Source organism: Conger conger, chromosome 1 (assembly GCF_963514075.1).
Source record: "Conger conger chromosome 1, fConCon1.1, whole genome shotgun sequence".
Taxonomy (NCBI): domain Eukaryota; kingdom Metazoa; phylum Chordata; class Actinopteri; order Anguilliformes; family Congridae; genus Conger; species Conger conger.
Genome location: NC_083760.1, coordinates 28,604,152 through 28,625,752, shown reverse-complemented (window position 1 = coordinate 28,625,752; position 21,601 = coordinate 28,604,152). Strand labels below are relative to the sequence as shown.

General features: G+C 40.8%; 1 protein-coding gene across 1 annotated transcript; it reads left to right on the top strand.

The window, feature by feature from the left end:
* The first annotated feature begins 17,544 nt into the window (after positions 1-17,544).
* On the top strand, positions 17,545-20,047 carry foxa2 (forkhead box A2). Its single transcript, XM_061252846.1, has 2 exons — positions 17,545-17,761; positions 18,629-20,047. Exons 1-2 carry the CDS (start codon positions 17,693-17,695, stop codon positions 19,793-19,795), a joined length of 1,236 nt encoding a protein of 411 aa, XP_061108830.1. The 5' UTR covers positions 17,545-17,692; the 3' UTR covers positions 19,796-20,047.
* Positions 20,048-21,601: the final 1,554 nt, after the last annotated feature.

The window sequence follows — 21,601 nt, the reverse complement described above, 5'->3', positions numbered from 1 at the left end:
GAGTGCTACGGCAGAGAACCCGACTCCTGCAGATCCTTCCAGTCCCAGAGATTTTTGAGCTGCGGCCATCCTCCTTCCTGACCGAACGCTCCAGGATCGCCTACTTCATCACCCTGCTGGCAGGGAGATCCCAAGAGTGGGCTATAGTGTTCTGGGAGTCAAACGCCCCTAAGTGCCATAGTTTTGCCTTCTTCTCGGAGGCCATGAAGAGGGTCTTTGACCGCACCACTTCCAGACCAGCTGCAACTCGTCAACTCTTCCAGATCCGCCAAGACAACCACTCAGTCTTTGAATGCCTCGGCTGGCTTAGATCACGTAGTGCTACACGGTGCCTTCTACAGCGGTCTGTCTGAGCGAATACAAGACAAACTGACTACCTGTGAGCTGCCCGCTACTCTGGACAGATTGATTGACCTGGCCATCCATGTGGATTCATGCCTGCGGGATCGACAAATCACGAGACATACTCGAGACACAGCTCCCCCAGACCAACACAAACCCCTCATCCTGACTGTCAGCCCCTGGTGGAGAGTCCCGATCCTGAACCCATGGAAGTTGGCCATACCAGGCTTTTTTCACAAGAAAGAGAGAGACACATTTTGGAGCAACTCTGCCTCTGCTGTGCCAGACTGGGTTATTGTGTCAGCAACTGCAATGAAACACTAAACACTAAAATGAAACACTCATCAGTAAGTGAGGGGGTTCTGACGGGCATGTCTATTGATCCAACACCCTTTACTTCCCGATCCACCCTTTTCACCACTATTTCCTGGAAAGGGGTACGACACCTAATGCGGGTTCGCATCGACTCAGGAGCCGATGGCAATTTCATGTGCCCTACTCTGGTCAGTCGGCTTGGAGTACCCACCTCTATCCTGTCCAAAGCTCTCCGAACTGACGTCCTCATGGGCTCTCCCTTGGCCAAAGTCGATGTCGTCACCGCACCTGTAAGCCTCCTGATCTCGGGGAATCACCAGAAGGAGGTCTCCTTTTGTGATGATGTCACCCTATGTTCCTGTGGTTTTGGTTTGCTGTGCCTGCTACGCCATTGGTTTTGGGCTGCTGCTGCTACCCAGCTGCTGCTATGTACCATTGCTGCTATGCTATGCCACAACCCAGTCATAGACTGGGTACAAGGGACCATCACGGGTTGGAGCCCTAGCTGCCATGTTTCCTGCCTCCACTCTGCCTCTGTCTGCTCCTAGCCTCCATACCGGCTGTCTGCTATGACATAGGGCAAGTCCCGGTCCTGCTCACTGCCTCCGCATCACTCATTCAATTGATCTTCTTCCTGACACCACTCCCCCCAGGGGATGTCCGTTCTCCCTCTTGGCACCTTAAACTCATGCCATGGATAAGAACATTGGTGAGTCCCTCGCTGCTGGTCTGATACATCCGTCCTCCTCACCCGCCGGAGCTGGATTCTTTTTTGTGGAGGAGAAGGACAAATCGCTCCACCCATCAGAACTGCATCGACTACCGAGGACTTTACAAAATCCCTGCCAAAAATCGCTATACCATTCCGCTGATCTCCTCTGCCTTCTCCTCCTTCCAAAATTGCAAATACTTCACCAAGTCGGACCTACATAATGTCTTTCATCTGGTGTGTATCCAAGAGGGGGACAAGTGAAGACGGCTTGTAACACCCCTAGTGGCCACGACTGATTTATAAGGAACTACAGCTCTGTTGCTGCCCCGCTCTTCTGTCTTCCACAAGCTTGCTCCCAGGTTCATCGACCCCTTCACTATTACCCGAGCCATCCGTAACAGCCTCCCACCTCCGCTACACCGCATCCATCCAGTGTTCCATGGTTCCCGTGTCAAGCCAAACGTTATCCGACTCAACCCTCCGGCCAGACCCACTCATCCCCCCCGGCGGACCGGCAGCGATCCTGCCTAGATTGTCCACCGCCTGCTCAAGATGCGTCCCTGGGCCGCCAGTTCTTGTTGGAGTAGGAGGGATACGGCCCTGAGGAGAACTCTTGCGTGCCTGAGTGTCACATCGTTGACCCTTCCTTAATTAGAGACTTTCTCCTGCAATACTCTGAATGGGTGTCCCATGGGAGAGGGGGGGGGTTATCTGTTATCGTTATCTGTCTATTTAAACCTGTCTGTGTCTTCAGTTTGTTACCAGATTGTAATGTGCTCCTGCCATTCTCTCCAGCAGTTTCTCTGTCTGCTCTTTCTGGGTTTTGACCACCGATTCATAGATTACCCTTCTGTCTGATTCTGACCCTAGGCCTTTCTGCTCAGCCCCCTAATTATAAGCCCAATGGAATTAGCATCATATCCTGTGTAATGATCCATCTATATCTAAACCTATAGATATCACTTTGGAAGTTGTTTTCATGCATTCAAGTCATGCATTCAACTTTGTGTACCTGAAATATTTAAAAACAAAAATATTGTATATCATTTTTAAAATCAGATTTGCAATATGCCTACAATATGAACCAGCTACTGAAAGCATCTATAATGTGGTGGATATAGTCATTGTATAGTGCTGTATTCTTCCACTATATCCACTGTATACTCTGTAAAGCCACTGACTGAACTGTGTGCTGTAAATCTAGTGTGTTTGTTTTTAGTAAGATTTAGCAGAAAAGATGTTGAGAATCCCAGAAATGCAGACATATTTAAGAGGGAGGAATGGAAAGAGCTTGACTTGACTAGTTTTGTGGGTAATCGCGGAATTAAAATCTGAACTAGGGAATTTCAGGACCTCTCTTGGCTGTCTGTGCATTTCTAAGTAGCTGCTGCATTATGATATAATGAAAAAAGGAAAATGTAGTTTAAAGTGTGCTATTAGCCTGTTCTGTGACTTGTAACCTTGGATCGTATGCACATGATAATACTATAGTATACTATAATATAGTGGGTGTAGGACTATTTCACTTATGATAATCAATGGGACTCACCTGATTACATAAAGGAGAAATAAATAAAATAAAAAAATCAGTGTTCTCCAGTTTCACTATTTTTCACTGTAAAGAAGTACAGTATTATAAACTCATACCCTCTTACAAAATGGAGGGTTGTGGGCTGCTTTTGATTAGTTCTCATGCATTTGTAATGGATTGGACCACATTCAATCCATGTTAACAAACAGCTTTTGTATTCTAAAGGGGTTTCCCCAAATTGAAGTGTTGAGTGTAAGTGCATAAGAGCATATATTTAAATGGATTGGGCTACAGTCCTAGATTGTCTAATTTCTCAGGAATGCATTTGATTGTCATTCACCAGATAGCTTCCAATTATTTGCTGAAGAGGACGTTTACAGTGATCACACAGGTTCTAGATGTGATTAGCACAATAGCGACACATTTCCACAGGTTTCTTTTGGTGAATGAATTCAGCTATGATAATGTTAAATATGCAGCTCAATTGGCAATGCCAGGCTGACACTGTTGAACGCTTTTGGCTGAAGGCTGGCTGACATGCAATTTTCTTTTGAACTGCCAAACAGTAGTATTGGGAATTGTCTGCTACAGCCGGCTATGGCAGATGGCTGGCTCACATCTGAGTAAATTCTGTGCAGAAAAATGTACAGCCTAATCACAAGAATAAATTATCGCTGTCTGAGTATCAAAACTGTTCTCCATTTTCCCTATACTGAAACCCAAACTGTGGGTTGGGACCGACTTGTGAGTTGAGAATGGGTTGAGATTGGTTGAAAGATACGGCATATCACAATATTTCCACTGACCTACACACCAGTCAGATTAAACACTGCACTAGGGCGTGTACTGGTATACAAGGGTGTGTACTTGATAATATGTTACGTTTATTTTGATTCAGTATTCAGACATCCCACCCTTGCGAAAATTAGAGAGAGTATTACCTGGGGGATTCCCCTGCACTTTTCAGTTTTCAAACTTCCCTTTTGCCTGTGCTGCAGATTGCTGATTTGCAGGAGACTTCTTCCCACTCACAGGTATCAAAGAGCAGGTGACAAATTTCAGGGGACTCCTGGACCTTGAGAGGTGTATTTTAACATGTCTAAGTGGAGGATCATGGAAAACGTATCTTGTCATTTCAGTCCTGCACCCAGAAAGTTTTGGAATCTATATCACAAGTGAGGTGGCCTAAATAAATGAGGATGAACAATCTGTGAAAACTGCATGTGGAGAGGTAAGAGATTTTTTCTTGTACTTATTGGCAGAAAAAGTGGGACGCACTGTTAACCCTCAGCAGGCATCACCAGTCACCCACCACCCCCCTGCCCTAGCATCAAGGAATATACTTAATCCTGCAAATAAGGGAGAAGGTACCCCTTTTACACAGTAACTTTGGACCATGGATATGGTGCACACATGCAGTCTTTCAGCAGGTGTCATAATTGAAATTCCAATTTTTTTCTAATAGAGGCTAGCTAGCTCTGACACTATAAAATCTGATATTTACTCCCTGTGAAGTTTCTGGTTTACTTTAGCTTCGTAATTCATTTTCTAGTGATATTTACAGGACTGTGAAACACAAATACAAATACAAAGAAATGCAAAAACAAAAACTTGCAGCCCTGAGGTGCAACAAACAAATACATAAAAACATACAACCCTTGAATATAAAACAACAAATACAAACACTAGTAGCCATGAGATACAGATACCACATTTTAAAAAAACAAAATCTGGTGGGCCTGAAGTTCAAAAGACAAACGTGCAAAAATAAAATGCAAGCCTTGCAGCCTTGAAGTATAATGAAAAACATAGTACCAAAGAGCACAAAAAGGAAGGTGCATTAAGGGTTTTAGGTGCAGTGCTCTTTACATGCATACATGCATAACATAGTAGTGTTTTTTTGATACATTTCCAAATGTATTGCAAAGTTTGCAATCTCCAAGGGTGGTCTTCTTCATGACAGATCGCTGCAGTGCTCTTCCCTGTCCTACCCTTCAGTGCAAGATGTGTTGGACCAAACAAACAAACAGCTACAATGCGTTTGGGGTAAACAAGTTTCACTGGGGCTTGGGGGACTGATGGCTCAAGATCTTGTTTGCACCGTGGGCTTGTTCCATTTCATGTTGATGGTGTGAGAAAACCCCTGGGACTGACCTCTACTGACAGGCTTCTGTTTGTCCTCAGCCTGGCTGTTCGCCAGTCCCGAGAGCTCAGTCATAACCACGCCTTGCACACCTACTTGCTCTTTACTGCCACTTTACAACCACTTTACTACCACCATCTAGTAAGGTGACCCAATATATTTACTCTATAAATATTAAATATTATAAACATTTTCTTTTGAATGTGTTTCTATTTTAACTTTAAGAGGTGTTTTGTGGGGCCTATCAGGCAATGGTGACAGTGGCTCCACCCTACCAGTGATTTGAACTTTGACCCCGAGGGTCAATAACCAACATTTTTCACCACATGCATGGTGCATGCTTTTTCAATGCTGTGTTTCCCTTTGTTAAGCAGTTTAACACTATTTTGCTGATTGCACTCATTAGAGCACTCTTCTCACATTTCCTGTAGGACTTTGTATCCCTAAGATACAACCAACCTAGTGGTAGGCAGATTGAAGTTGCTTCTTCTTTTTATAGTTTTTTTTTTGTAATTCCTGAGTTACCCCTTTCTCTCACAAAACCAAGGATATTCACGGGATATTGAACCCCAGATCAACCCAAATTTGACCCAGTCATACCGCCCCATAATCACGGGAAAGTCCCGGGTCCTTGCCATTCACACCAGACCAGGTACTTTCCCAGGTCTGCATGTTTACTTCAGTACATATCACTGCTGAACAGGGCTGTCCCATCTCGGTGTCATTAAAAGTGTTCAGGTCAATTGATCTGTAGGCTATTATTTATTAGGTAAACCTGTACACCAGCTTGTTAATGAGGCAAGCTGGTGTACAGGTTTACCTAATAAATAATCATGTGGCAGCAACTAAATACATACAAGCATGCAGACAAAAAACATCCAGTGAGCAGCAGTTCTGCGGGCAAAAATGCCTTGTCAATGAGAGAGGTCGGAAGAGAATGGCTTCACTGGTCAAAGCTGACAAGAAGGTGACTGTTACTCAAATGACCACACGTTACAACAGTGGTATACAGAAGAGCATCTCTGAACACACAATGTGTCAAACCTCTAAGTGGATAGGTTACAGCAGCAGAAGACCAATAATAAAAAAAAATAAGTCTAATAAATCCCTGATAAAGTGCTCAGTGAGTGAAATTTTCTTGCCATAACTAAAAATGGATGATTATGGACAGTTTCATTCATTTTGATTCATCATTGCCAAGCCTGTTTATCGAGCTTGTTCATCATCAGAAATATAGAATGAGAAGGATAACCCATATGCATGCAGAGTTCAGATACTAACAAATAGCGACATTAATCTTTTTCACATCTGTATATCAGCCACTGGTACGCTAAAGCAGAAGTGGGCAAAATGGTTAACTGCAAGATTTATGCAGAAGTCATGTACAGTACAAACTCACTCTTGTGTCGTATCTGCTTGTGAGTACATTTTCCTGCCCGAGATATTAAAACTCGTTTGTTACCGTAATTGAAAGGAAATGAGGAGGAGCGAAAGAAACTGAGAATGCCTTCCAAGTTTTGAGCTAAAAGTGAGATCCACTTGTCTTAATGTGGACGACCCTCCACCCCTCCCCGTGCCAGCTGTGTCCCTTGTGAATCCACTCGGCCCGTGGGATTACGGCACGGGCCCTTGTGCACTTCCTGCAGGCCGGGCGAATACGCAGTCCACTTAAAGAAGGCCGGTCATTGAGGTCTCAGGCTAGTGGCAATATTTGCTCACCTGAAATACGCACATCTACCCGATCGGGGGCTCAAGCCCAAACAGCTGCCTTGGACAGGGAGAGAGGGGGGCAGGAAGCTTGTGGGGGCCGCCTCCTGCAGGGAGGCTGTTTGTCGGGCCCCCCTGAGCGCTTTGTGTTTTACGCCGAGGGGAAGGCGATGTTTGTCTGAAACAGCGGGAGACTGATGAGGTGCTAATCTGCCGAGTGGCCGTGTCATTGGGCCCCCGGCGCTGGTTAGCCTGTTAGCTGTCAGGGCCTGTAAAGAACAAAATTTACGGGCCTCCCTGGGTCTCCGCCAGGGGTGTCCCCGGCTAAACAAACACAGATTGGATGCTTATGTTGTCGGGCCGGCCGGGAGCTTTGTCACAGGCCTTTCCGGTGACATGCGGACCATGAACTCCGCTGACTGGCCGGTCGGCCCCACACCGTTCGACAGCAAACACTACAAATTATCAATTTGCATGTAGAAGGATGTCAGATGGAGCAGGAAGGAAGGGACTTCGAAAGCAGATACGAAAGCCTTCTTGCCCCATATTTATCTTCTTTTTTGTTTTAATAGTGTTTCTTGTGTGGGAAACTTTCTGGCTTAATTCAAGGACACCACCAGATTGTATTCTTTCTCATCCTGTTCCTTTGAGTTTGCTTGCTGTCTAGGAATTCCAATTTAGACCAATGCAGGAAGTGAGTGAAAAAGGTTACCCTCTAACTTTGGTGAAATGCTAGGTAACCATGGGTATGTTGACGTATCACAGCCTAAACTGTACACGTCACCAACTTCCCCTGCATAGGACAATGCAGATCCAAATGTTAAGCTGAAACAAAGAGGATTCTAGGCACCTGACGGATGTACAGCTCAGACAAATGTATTTACCTGAAGTGTGTCAATTTCACAATATATTTGTTTTTTTCTCATGTGAAATGTACATAATTTCTTGACTTTCTTCATATGCATATATGCTCAGGCGTCTGATGCAGAAACATGGGACTTTGGAAGGTGAAACTTCTTAAATTAGCTTCTAATAACTGGTATCAGCCTTCCCTAATTTTACTCCATGATAAGGTGTGACAAAATAAGACCCAGGGATTTACTTGCTGTCAAATGTAACATGTAAAAGAAAGCATGTAGATCTCACAACGCATTTTTTTAAACTGACACATTTTCTGTTTGGCCCAACTGGATTTTTGTCATGCTTGGACATGCTACGGGGTGTGACTCTTTTTAACACAGTCATACAGACAGTGGAAGCTGGTGCCTACATGACAATAATTATGATTAAAACAATACAATTCAAACCTCAATATTTTTGAAATTGTTATAGCCCAAATGTCTCACCTCAGTATTCTTTCTTTGATGCATCTGTAATTTTTTCAATCCATAATATATATTTTTGAAATCCTTGCAAATGAATGAAAAGCATGGTTGCTGACTCTTGATGACAACTTCAGATTGTGCTCTACAGTGAATGGCTACATCCTTGACATATGACCAGGTGTTCACAATTGGAGGACACAATAACAGAATAATTCTATGTCAGCAAGGTTTCCATAGGTTACTATCACATTAGTTCCACACAGAATACCATTTGTCAGTGAACATGTACCTCAGAATGTACCTCAGACCTGGGTCAAAGACATAATGGTTTGGATTATACTACTTGTTCTATACTTTACCTAGCTTGTTGGGTGTATTGGAACCTATGAAATACTCTCAGAAAGTGCAGGCCCTGCCTTCTGGTCTTGGTTGGTTCAATTGCACCAGGCAAGATCAATCGAGCACAGAAAAGTATTTGAATCCAAAACTACGTATTTAACCCAGGTCTGCTCAGAATGGATGTAAAATAGTCACACAGGTGAGTGATTAAGTGAATGGCATGTGGTCCTGGTGAGCAAGAGATCATTTAAGATGCGCAGATAGAGTGTCCAAATCTGAAAGGAAAGTCGTTTTTCCCAATTTCCAAAATCCAGTTGCAGCTCTTAAGTATTTGAGTCAAGAATCTTACCGTCAGTAATGATACAGCTTATATATTTCTTTAAACTAAGTCTGCAGTGGTGAGGTTTGCCCAAGTTTGGTTTCAGCTCTGGAGTGGCTGTGATGTGAAAACATAGCAAGAGAGTGCGAATGATTGTCGGATTGTTGCAGTGATACCTAAGGGAGTCTCCTTGTTACTGTGTTGTTGTTACTGCAAATCATGGACAGAAAGACAGAATAGAAAATAGAACCTTTCTATTTTGTTTTGAGATGTATCAAAACAATGCATGGAAATGGTTTACATAGGCTACATATGCAGTACAGTGGACTTGCTGAACACTGTGTCATTGTCACAATATTTTTCAGACATTTCATAAGTTAATAATCCACAATAAATTGCATCACTGCAGATAATCATTTTTACCTCATAATGGTATGTGTGGTCAGTTGTGTGTGGCGTAGGGGTATTTTCCAAGACAAGAGATAAAAAACACAACGATTCAGCCAAGAAATTGCAAGCCCATAGATACGCAAAGCACCCTACCGCATGCCATTAACAGGCTAAATTCTCTCAATATCAAAAGGTGCTTATTTGTGGACTTTCTTCACCATTTACAGTACTGTTTGAACACTGGCACGGTGGGCACAATAACCGCACTTCCCCCCTGCCCCCTCCCGTCTTCTCCGACATTCCACAGTTTTTATTTAACCAGGTTGTGTGCGTTCCCAGTCACGTCGCTTTTCAGATTCATTTCCAGGTAAACACACTCGGGGCGGGCCGCAAAACCCTATGGCCAACGGGCGTTGTCGCAGCTGTGGCCGATAAAGGACAGGCCAAACCTCATCCGCTCTCCGGCATGTTTGCTGTCACCACAGGCGGCAGGCCGCAAACACTTTCTATAGTTTCTCCCAAAGAAAGGAGGTCTTAAGTATTAATTTCAGTTTGACAAATTATAAGCTTAACCTATTGCCCCAGAACAGCTTTTTTCAGAGAGGATGAAATCGACAGTGAAACAAATGAAAATGCATTTAGAGTAACGCATTCATGTGGATAGTCGATTCATAGACATTGCTATAGCTCTCAGTGGCTGAAGAATGGGTGTTGTGTCCTGCATCACAGCTGGCTGTGTAGTTTCCCAAAAGCTAAAGATTCCCAGCCCAGAAAACGCAACATCACAATCAGGTGTGTGGAAATTGTGTCATTGTTGTGAACATAACCGTCAAGCAAACAGAATACTTGAACAATCTTGAAGCTACAAATACTGTGATACATGGCATTGGATAATTGTTTTTGCAATTCTCTATGTAAACCGTATCCATCCCTATCAAATAAACATTCAAATAAATTGATAAAAAATTGGCTTTGATTATGTGGGGATGGCTTAGATTACTGCGTTCGTGGAATCTAGGTAACAGTTTTACTGTTGTGGGGATCTCTTTTAGGGATAGACTGGATCTGAGAGTTTCTTAGATTGTATAATACTGTATGATAATAATACTTATATACACTCACTGAGCACTTTATTAGGTATTTAATAGACTTATTTTTCTTCTACTGCTGTAGCCTATCCACTTAGAGTTACGATGCGTGGGGTGTTCAGAGATGCTCTTCTGCATACCACTGTTGTAATGTGTGGTTATTTGTGTTACTGTCACCTTCCTGTCAGCTTTGACCAGTCTGTCCATTCTCCTCTGACGTCTCGAATGAACAAGGCATTTCTGTCTGCAGAACTGCTGCTCACTGGATTTCTTTTGTTTTTTGCACCATTCTTTGCAAACTCTAGATGTATAGATTAATGTATTTACGCATAATCCATGGGCAAACGGCAAAAACATTTTATCAACAGAGGTTATGGTCAGGGTTGGGGTTAACATGTAACATTAACAATATTAATTGAACATAGAGACACAAAAACGTTTTGTACACACACGTTCTAGTGCCTCAGTTTTGGTTGAGGAATTAGAACATACTGGTAACTTCAAACGGCATAAGTTTATCCTGCAGCAAGACAATGACCAAAGCATACAGCAAACTTAACCAATGAGCATATCAGTAAGAAAAGATGTTTGACTTTGCTCAGTCACCATATATAGACCCAACATGCCTTTCCCTTTGCTCAAATGAAAACTGAAATTCTAAATCCCAGTAAACACAACAACTGAAAGAAACAGTGGAACATGCTTGGCAGAGCATCTCAAAGGATCCCGTCATCATAGTTCATGAGTCACAGACACAGTCATCAGATGTAAGGGATATGAAACAAAATATTAACCATTACATTTGTCAAAACCTGCTTTATTCCAAAATTTATTCTGACTTGAAATAGGGTGAGTTGACTCAATGGCATTGCTGAGTCTTTTTAAGAAAACACATTAAGTGAATGCAGACATTGTGAATTTCTGGTCATAGTCTTTGTTTGAATAGAGTTAATACAAAAGTAAAACAAGCAATTATACACAACATTCTCTAGTTCAGTGCAAACCCCTTTTTGTGTTTTGGGAGAATTTTCTCTAGCCTGGTGGAATATCAGTTTTTCATTTTTACAATCGGAATAAGAAATTCTACAAGGGCTAGATTCAATCAAACACACTTAGCCAGTATGCACTTAAATCAAACCGGACTTACCTGCTTTGGGTTAAGCTGGCACCAAAGCCACAGTAACATTAATAGTGCAGGAAGTAAGTGGGTCTAGCGAATGAAAATTCATTTTATTCTTCAGTCAATTCACTGAGAGATTGACTCATTGGATTGCGTCTGCTTGGTAATTTTGATGCAACCGTATGCAGTAAAATGTGCAGTCTTTAATTCAACTCTAACAGGATACATACAAGTCCAATAGGGACCATATGTACTCTCTAAGAGGCAATATAACGCTGAACATTTACTGCTCAGGTTTCATGCTAAACCATTTGTTTGATTTCTGGCTATGTTATTTCATGTTTGCATCATGCAACATACATTTTTGACTTGATTATTCTATTTTTTTCTATGCTTATGCTGTTTTTACTGCAATACTGTCCTTGTACTGTGTTGTATCTGCATATGGAGGTCCAAAAGGTTTTCTTGTTTTCAGATTCAAAAATATATTGTACACAACAAAAGACCTCAGCTTATCATGAACATGTTTTATCTGCATACACAGCACCACTTTATTGACCACACATGAATTGGAACATTCACCTCAGTTCATCACAGTGTGAATGACCTGTTGGCAGTTACTATCTGGTAATTATTCACTTTTTAGCAAAGGTACACCTTAAAACTGTTTTTTGTCTTTAATTTAAAACATAAGTGTTCATTACTTTTTCTTTTATTTTTTGAGAAAATCATTTGTGTTACTAAATCAATTAAGTGGTTTGCAGCATTCACTGTAATAGTTATGTTAGGCAGAGATCACAGTATAATAAATATCTGAAGTGCTAGATGTGGCTTCACAATCGATAACTCAAATTGCAATGGGTACTTGCTTCTGATTGGCGCAGGGTTGATAATGAACACACATGCTAGGCATGTCTATGTGAGTGCCAACTGTGGACTCTAGATGGCTGACGAAGCAAAGTCATGTCAATGGATAAGGTGAAGGACAAACTGTGGTGGAACAAGGAGTTGTTTGTTCTGTTTATGAAGTTATTGAAAAGGAATGCAATTTTTATCAAGTGCAATGAGCCAAATAATAATAATAGAACATTTATTTTCAGTACATTTTCAGAAAATGACACACATTAAAGATTCTGACAAAATAAACAAAAGAAACAAGGGCAAACCACCCTCCACTGAGCTAAGAATAGGTCTGCTAAGAGAACTCACTAAACAGTGCCCAAATCTCACAAATAGGATCGACACTGTAGCTTCCGGGGATTCGTAAACCCCTACACACTAGAGAGACGACACAGGATAGTGCTCTGCAGCAATTGCCAATTAGTCTGCACCAAGCCTAGGAAACAGGAAACTTAATATAGAGCTCACACAGCTAAAACCCATCAGGGGTAATTAAGTCCAGAGAAACCAATGAGAGAGAACCACACTGGGCTACCACCTCATGCTTTTTAATATGGCAAGTGAGGTGGAATCTTTTGGGGAGAAAGTTCCAAAGAGAGGGGGTGGCGAAGTAAAATAATCGGTCACCCCAGGTCTGATGCTCAGTCTTAATGATGGGAGAAAGGAAGTTGGCATCAGGAAGGTTATGGGTGGGGGTGTACCAGTGAATCATGAGCAATAAAATCATGAGCCTGAAATCATTTTGGGTGGCAGGTAGCTTAGAGGTCAAGTCTCCAACTAACAACCAGACGGATTGTAGTTCAGCATGTAGAAATTACAGAACAGTTTGTGCAATTTTTTGTCATTTGGCAGATTTCACGGTACAATAATGTTTGGGACATATTAATGTTATGTAAATAGAAGTCGTCATGTTTAGTACTTTGTTACACGTTCTTTGCACGCAATGACTCTTTGAAATCTGTGACCCATAGCCATCACAAGGTACCGAGTGTCATCTTTGGTGATGCTCTGCTCGGCCTGTGCCATAGCCATCTTCAACCCCAGCTTGTTTACAGCGTGAACCTATCAAAGACATAGGGTGGTTCTTTATTCAATTTCAACACAGATTTATCTAGACTTTATGCTTGCCAGCCAACTAATAAACTACATTTGATTAATCTAGGCACCAAAGTAGCTAGGTAGCAGCTGCAGTCAGTCAGCTGAAAATTGGTGGGGTGCAAACCTAATCATAGATCTCAACCTGATTTCATACATTTTATGAATACATTCAAGCAACACACAGCTTCTTCACATCATGTTGTTGAATATTATGGAAGAAATCCTTGATAATTTCTCCAAAAATAATATTTCATGATCTTTCTGTCTGTTCTTGTGGACTCTTCCATTAAAAAGACAAGTTTTCACATTCATTTAGTGGTCAGTTAACCATTTCATAGATAATTCTAAGGCATGCTTGATGGTAAGAGATCCATTGTCATGGTTTGAGCTTCCAGGTGGGACAGATACCAGGTTATTTGCAAAAATGTCTGGTACTCGGTAAAGTCTGGTACAATGACTCCACTGACCTTAACGTGAACTCAAGGTCCAGTAGATGTGCACCACATATTTTATTGGAGGTACAACATTTTTTTCAATATACAGGAAGTGGTTTTCTTCCCACAGCAAACCCACTGCTTTTGTACATGGCTAAAAGGCACAATTTCTGTCTTTACACTCAATTCCCTCTGTTTCCTTTGTTTCTTCACCCAGAGATGGAATCTAGCTGAACCAGCTTCTACTCCAGCTAGACACCATCTGGACTATAGTACTGGTCTGTTGTTTGTACCAAGCTGGTCTTGCCAGCATGGTTGCTTGCTCAACAATCTTGAACATCTCCAGACCAGACTCAAACCAGCTGGACAAGCTTAAAACAGATTCAAAGAATTTCTCAACTTGCACAGTACATTTTGATCCTGAGGTGTCCATTCATGTAGAATATACTATCCAAAATATTCAGCAAAACTCCAAGGTTCCAAGACAGGTGTAAAACTTTTGTGGAACAAGAATTAAGAATTAAACATTGTAATTTGTATCCTGCATGCCACGTGTAAAACCAATTATAAACTATTAATTTTGATAAAAATCATATTGATATGATTAAGTGACACATTTGACTACCTTCCTGATCTGTCTCAGGCATAATGCATAGTTCTGGGGCAAAGACGGTGCACACCCCTATATTTACATATTCAATGATTACTAGTCTAGCTAGCATGCTTGTGAAATCTGGTGTTTGACTACACAAGACTAGGTAGTCATGCAGTGTGTCTCCTCCAAAGTTGAATTGTAAATGTATGAATGATTTATGGAACCATTGGACCATTAAGGCCAGTTTCAGTTGAGTGTCGCAGAACATTTGTGGACTGTGGTCATTGTCCGTAGCAAAAAGTATAAACACACTCCAGTCACCCAGAATATAAACCAAACATCACTGCGACTGGTGACATCCATTGCATTTCTAGCCTTTACGCTACTTTGCTCTTTACAGTTATAAAGAATGCTACATTCACAGTATTGCGCCATACAAAACAGCAAAAGATAAATCATATTGGTATACAGGAAAGTTACCATATGCAGGAAAAGGGAAAATATGTCATTCAGAATATGGAATTTCCACCTGTGTGAATGCAAATGTATGTCATTTTGCAGTGTGTAAGTCATTGAGACAACTGTGATAGGGCCAAAGCAGTTAATTTTAAAGAAGATGAATGTGATAATATGTAACCTATATGCTTAATTGTCCAAAAACAGAACAAAACACCACATTTGTATATATACTGCAGTAAGATTTCTTCTGTGGCATTTAATGTGGCAGAGATGGTCACTTCACTGACTGGCAATAATTAAGCACTAACTTGTGATGTGAAAAATAAGTAAATAGTAAATGGTTGCCATTTATAAATAAGTGATTGAATTCACTTTTTCAGTTCCACCCAAGTTATTCTTGATGTGTTGGATATTGAGGTTTTGGTTCTCAAAAAAGGCCAGTGAGAAGGATAGGGTAGTAAGAGGGAAGTCAGCACCCAAATGAAGTTGGACTTTGACTCATTAGCACACACTGAACCATTTTACTTTTTGAAGTACCCCTCCCCCCTACCACACACACACAAACACTCACACACACACACACACACACACACACACACATATACAATACCTTATGGACAGACTGCCATGTATTTGAATGCAAACAACATACAGAACTGACTTAATGATATTGAGTCATGGTCGATGGATGTCTTATATTTTAACAGATTTAGGAGTGAACTAACTCCGCTTCAGGCCAATTTGATATTTATTGTGCATGGGTATTACATTCTGTAAGCCATTGGTGCTTGTCCTTACTGCGTACAAAACGGACATGAGAATATGACCAGAAGAAGCCAGACTTAGGTGATGTATGATAGGTTAATTCCATAATCTTAACCTGAGGGTCATCTCAGGGACGCATGTTCAGAACACAGTGCTTGAATACGGCTATTGACATGGTATAGAACATTTTTGGCGGTACTTCATCCAATAGAGGGCGCTCTCAAACGTAATACTAAATTAACACAATTTTACCGTAGACTTACACACAGTCGCAATAATGCCTTGTCCATTAGTAGAACCCCATAATCGTAACTGAATTTTTGGTGGGCATATTGTGTTCCCCCTCGCCTCTATAACAATTAAAAACGACATTATCATTGTTCATTATTCTCTCCCTGTAAAAAATGGATTGAACCGGGTACACATTGATCAGTTAACAAAAGGCATGCCTAATAGGAGGATTTAGGCTACATGCTGCTTGAAATAATTATCGCTTCTTTCAATTTCAATCTAAATTGCGCGGCAAGTTGTCAATAGGAGTTCACATTGGTTGTTGGTCTAATACAAATAGACAATCAATGCTATCTGGAAAATGTATGTTACACACGAGGACCTGCATCAGGATTAAGCGGCGGTTTTCATGTGTTGGTATTCATGTTGGTTTATTATGATATGTGTAGCCTACATTTGTTTTGTTTCACACCTTCTTACCCGTTCTCTGTAACCCGAATTATGGGCTGTAGTCTGGTCTTCTTAGGCCGTATTTGACTACTCCAGAGTCCATACATGAAGACCAGTGTCTGGCAATTCTGACACTCTGGAATAAGTGGTCTAGGTTTATTATTATGATTCTCATGAGAGGGAATATGATATAATAACAGGCTTACATAAAATACATCAAGGCCGAATATGTTGGCGGTGTATAGTGGCATCTGTGAGTTGAGAAAGTCTATTTGCCATCCCTGACAGTTACATAAAATATAAAGTTGGGTCTTAATGTCCGTCCTCAATGTTTGCTTTCGTTGCGAAACTCTGGAGCCATTGGGCCAAAGTATAACTTCGGTGGAACTCACTTTGTCAGCTGCAACTTTTTTCTCAGGTGTTAGCTATGCAATGTGCTCGTACACAGTAAAACACGCAAAAATAAACCAAAACAGTGTAAAAAACGGCACAGTCAATAAAAACATGTTCCGTTACATTGGTAAAAAGCAATCAAATTAAATATGTCCGTTGTGTTATTGTTCACAAGTTAGCATACGTGGCACGCTAGTCCACTGAACGACGTTTATTTATTTAATTTTGTTTTATTTATTTATTCTTTTATCTTTGTAACCAATGTATGCCAACACAGACAGAGATTATGTTAACGAACAACCTTGAAAAACGCACCACAAAGTTCGTGAAACACCGCTAACTTCGTGAAACGGTTCACTGTTAAATGTTAGTGTAAATAAATATATCAAGCATTGCAAACAGATCCCTATAGCTATTAGCCCGTGCCGTGGGAAAAAAAGACTTGCGGCTCTCAGGGGGCCACGTAAAAATGTAAGAATACAGACCACACTCCCAGTTGTCAATAAAAATAAAATAATTGAATAAAAGTTGTAAATTGAGAATTCTGAAGGCCAAAAGGAACGTGCATAATATAAAAACGTCTTGAGCTAGCAGTCTGAATTACCGCTTATGTCCCTTCTAATTGAAAACAATTAAGTTATAGTGAAGCTTTTCAAATTGGGTTGTTCTTTTTTATTTTTTTTCTAGCGCAGGTGTATAATAGCGGGCCCAAACGAGTAGTCTCGCGCCTAGGTGTGAGCAGATTATTCAAATAGGGCAACAAAGAAGTGGGGATTGGAGGCTCGCTTGGCGCACAGAGCTATATCACTGCGTTTACAGCCAGCCGGCAACGTCATTTCTACTCAAGTCATCATCAGACGCTTTTCGGCGCCTGTGGGCACTGCCGACTCAAAGACACACATGCGCCAATCCCTGACCAGACAGCAGACCAACGACCTGGGTACCCCGTGGTCCGATATCGTCTTTTAGAGGACGCCTTGCCCATCTGCGACAGAGAGAGGCTGTTGGACAAAATTAAGTGACTGAAACTTCCACAATGCTCGGAGCAGTCAAAATGGAAGGACACGAACATTCAGACTGGAGCACCTATTACGGAGAACCCGAGGTTGGTAGCTTATATATTTTTTCCGTCGAAAGCCGATCCCATTTTATACAATTCAATATTAGCCCTGAGATAATATTAACTGTGTGATCAAATATTGACTTGAGGCGCCTCCAAATCCTCCCCATCTCTACGCTGCACTATCCTAACAAAGTTGAGTTTGGTATGTAGGGGAAACTTTCCCCCTCCCCCCCGAATTGTGATAATATGTATACATACTATTTCATTTTATAATTTAAGGTATGTTTAGTTTTGACAGAATGGTGCCGATCCGTTTTGTATGCATTTGCTTTAAAGTACACAGACGTTCAATCAGGTTTTCCTTGTGGGTGTTTACATTCTTGTGTCTATTTGATCATTATTACTTTTAAATGAATGTTTTGACACACGTTGCTTTCGGGTAAATAGACTTCTTCGATGAAGAATTCATTAAAAATAGCAGCTATAAATATTGATTTTTAAAACCGAAAATCAAATACCTCATATATTTGTAGGCTATTGTATTACTTTAATTTGTTTATATATGCTTCACGGTTTTTATTTTAACATTTAACAGTTTATTAGAGTCGAAACATAAACCTGTCGTAGGCTACTATCAAGTATTTGATTTGTATAGGCTACTCGTTAAGGTACGCTACTTCAGAAGCAGGAACATATAGACTAGAAACAGAAATTACGTGAGCCTTCTGTTTGTAATCAATCCAGGCTTGTACAAGCGAACCATTAATATGACTAGGGTTCATGAGAGATTATTTGTGGATTTTTTTGCAAATTAACTTAGAAATCACGTTTTTCAGTGCGGTTCATAATGACAGTTAGCCAAAACTGAATTCACTGACTAATTACGCCGCTTGTTGTCTCTGCTTTCAGTGTTACACTTCCGTCGGAAACATGAACGCTGGACTGGGAATGAACACTATGAACGGCTACATGAGCATGCCGGGCATGACCACAACGTCCAACATGACAAGCAGCTCCATGAACATGTCCTACGTGAACACGGGCATGAGCCCCTCAATGACTGGCATGTCACCCAGCACCGGAGCCATGAATGGTATGGGCGCGGGGATGGCGGGCATGACCGCCGCTCTCAGCCCAAACATGAGTCCAATGTCTGCGCAGCCTCCGTCAATGAACTCCCTGACGTCCTACAACAACATGAACGCTATGAGCCCCATGTACGGACAGTCGAATATCAACAGATCCCGGGACCCCAAAACGTACAGAAGAAGCTACACGCACGCCAAGCCACCTTACTCGTATATTTCTCTCATCACGATGGCTATCCAACAGTCTCCAAGCAAAATGCTCACTCTGAGCGAAATCTACCAGTGGATCATGGACCTCTTCCCCTTTTACCGTCAGAACCAGCAACGCTGGCAGAACTCTATTCGGCACTCCCTGTCTTTCAACGACTGTTTCCTCAAAGTGCCTAGATCCCCGGATAAGCCGGGAAAAGGCTCCTTCTGGACGCTCCACCCAGATTCGGGGAACATGTTTGAAAACGGCTGCTATCTAAGGAGACAAAAACGGTTTAAGTGCGACAAAAAGTGCGGCAAGGAGTCAGGCAGGAAAACGTCGGAGGGTGGATCTAACAGCAGCTCAGAGAGCTGCAACGGCAACGAATCCCCCCAGTCCAATTCGTCCTCGAGTGACCAGAAAAGGTCCTTGTCGGACATGAAGTCCGGACAGGCACTGAGCCCAGAGCACACGTCCTCACCGACTACACAAGCGCAGCACCTTCTGTCGCAGCACCACTCTGTCCTCGCTCACGAAGCACACCTGAAGCCGGAGCACCATTACTCATTCAATCATCCTTTCTCCATTAACAATCTAATGTCCTCGGAACAACAGCATCACAAAATGGACTTGAAAACCTATGAACAAGTGATGCATTACTCTGGGTACGGTTCCCCAATGACGGGGGCACTATCTATGAGTTCAATGGCGAGTAAAGCGGGACTAGATTCGCCAATGTCCGCTGACACTTCTTACTATCAAGGTGTGTATTCCAGACCCATCATGAACTCCTCTTAAATTTCCCTGCTGCAGGTGGACATTTTCCAAATATTTGTACATTTGTAAAATTATAGTTCGGGCACATGCATTCCCTTTATTTTTCATCATTTTTTATTTTTCCCACTGAATTTAGTTGTCAGGTTTGTTTAGTAATTATTTTGTAATGGATTGTTAATATGTGACAAAATCTGTTGTTTCCAGGCTGACGCGGTGGTTTTTAATACAGACCAAAAATAACTAACTGTTGTAAAATAAGGCTGAAGATACCGAGGCTGCTAATTGAATTCTAGATGCAATGTGGGAGACTTAGGTTCTTCAATCGTTAGTGTAATTCTTATTTATGGCTTGTAAATGTGTATTCTTGTAGTTGACAACAAGGACAGAATCTATATTAAAGTGTTATTTGGATTTTTTCTGAACTTGACCGTCTGGTTTCATTTTGTCAGTTGTTGAAAGTATGTCACTCGTCACTCAATGTATATGTTAAAGTATAATGTTATAATAATAATAATAATAATAATAATAATAATAATAATAATAATAATAATAATAACAATAATAATGATGATAATAATAATTGTTATTATTATTATTTTTAGAATTTGTTATTATTATTATTATTATTATTATTATTATTATTATTATTATCAGTAGTAGTAGTAGTAGTAGTAGTAGTAGTATATGTACGCTAGTTCAAGTACCATTATACATAATTATTATTTATAGCCAACCTTAATTTGGGGTTTGACGGAGAAAATAGCAGAAATCTAATACAATATTTTCACCCATTTCTATGAGCAGGCTTAGAAGTACGCCCACTGTGCAGCCATATTACACATTATAAATGCTGTTACAAGGGTGAGAATGAAAACAAATGAAAAGACAATGATACAAAATGGTACAAAACGGAACGCCCTTATCTTTAGTGTAGAGATATTTCAGCATATTGCATTGGTTCAAATGAGCAAGGGCAAAACTCGCCATTTCAATGCGCAATACTCTAAAGAATGAGAGGTAAGACTCCAAAACTAAATAGTTCCGTTACACAATGTCAAAACATTTAGGTTACTCGTGATCTAAAGTATTCTAAGACATCAGGAACTATGTGCATATATAAGTAGGCCTAACATGCAGACGACACAGTGACAATCAGACCCAAAAATTCATGTATAGTTTTAGGGGCTGACAGAGAGGCAACAAGACAATACAAATTAAAATACCTTTCTTTTCATTTAAATTATTTGTTTTTTTTGTTTACAATTTTCATCGGATTGACGCATAAATGGCATTTATCACGTTCCAATAAATGCACTCATGCCTGTAGCCAAACACTTGTTTTCTTATTTTTATATATCCATTTATTATTATTTTTTTTAGCATGTGGCTTCCAGAACTGTGCAAATGTAGTCAAGATAGGCTTTACGAATGTATTATTATAATTATTATTATTATTATTATTATTATTATTATTATTATTATTATTATTATTACTATTATTATTTAATAATGATAATAATAATGATAAAGTATGTGCAAAGCCTGTCTCAAGTTCTTTTGAACTGATTTGGAAGCCTATTCTACATCTGGAACAGGGCTTTATAACTTATACTATCCATGCTAGCATTTACAATAAAGAAGAACGTATAGACCCACACCTTTGTCAAGGACATATATGCTAGCATTGATATGAAAACACCTGCACATATTTGCCTGGTAATTCGATTCTGGTTATTTGAGCAAAATAAATGAACAACTGAAAATCAAGTATTCATTCAGATTACTTTGTTATCCGTTTCAAGTTATACGCGTTACTTTTACACATGC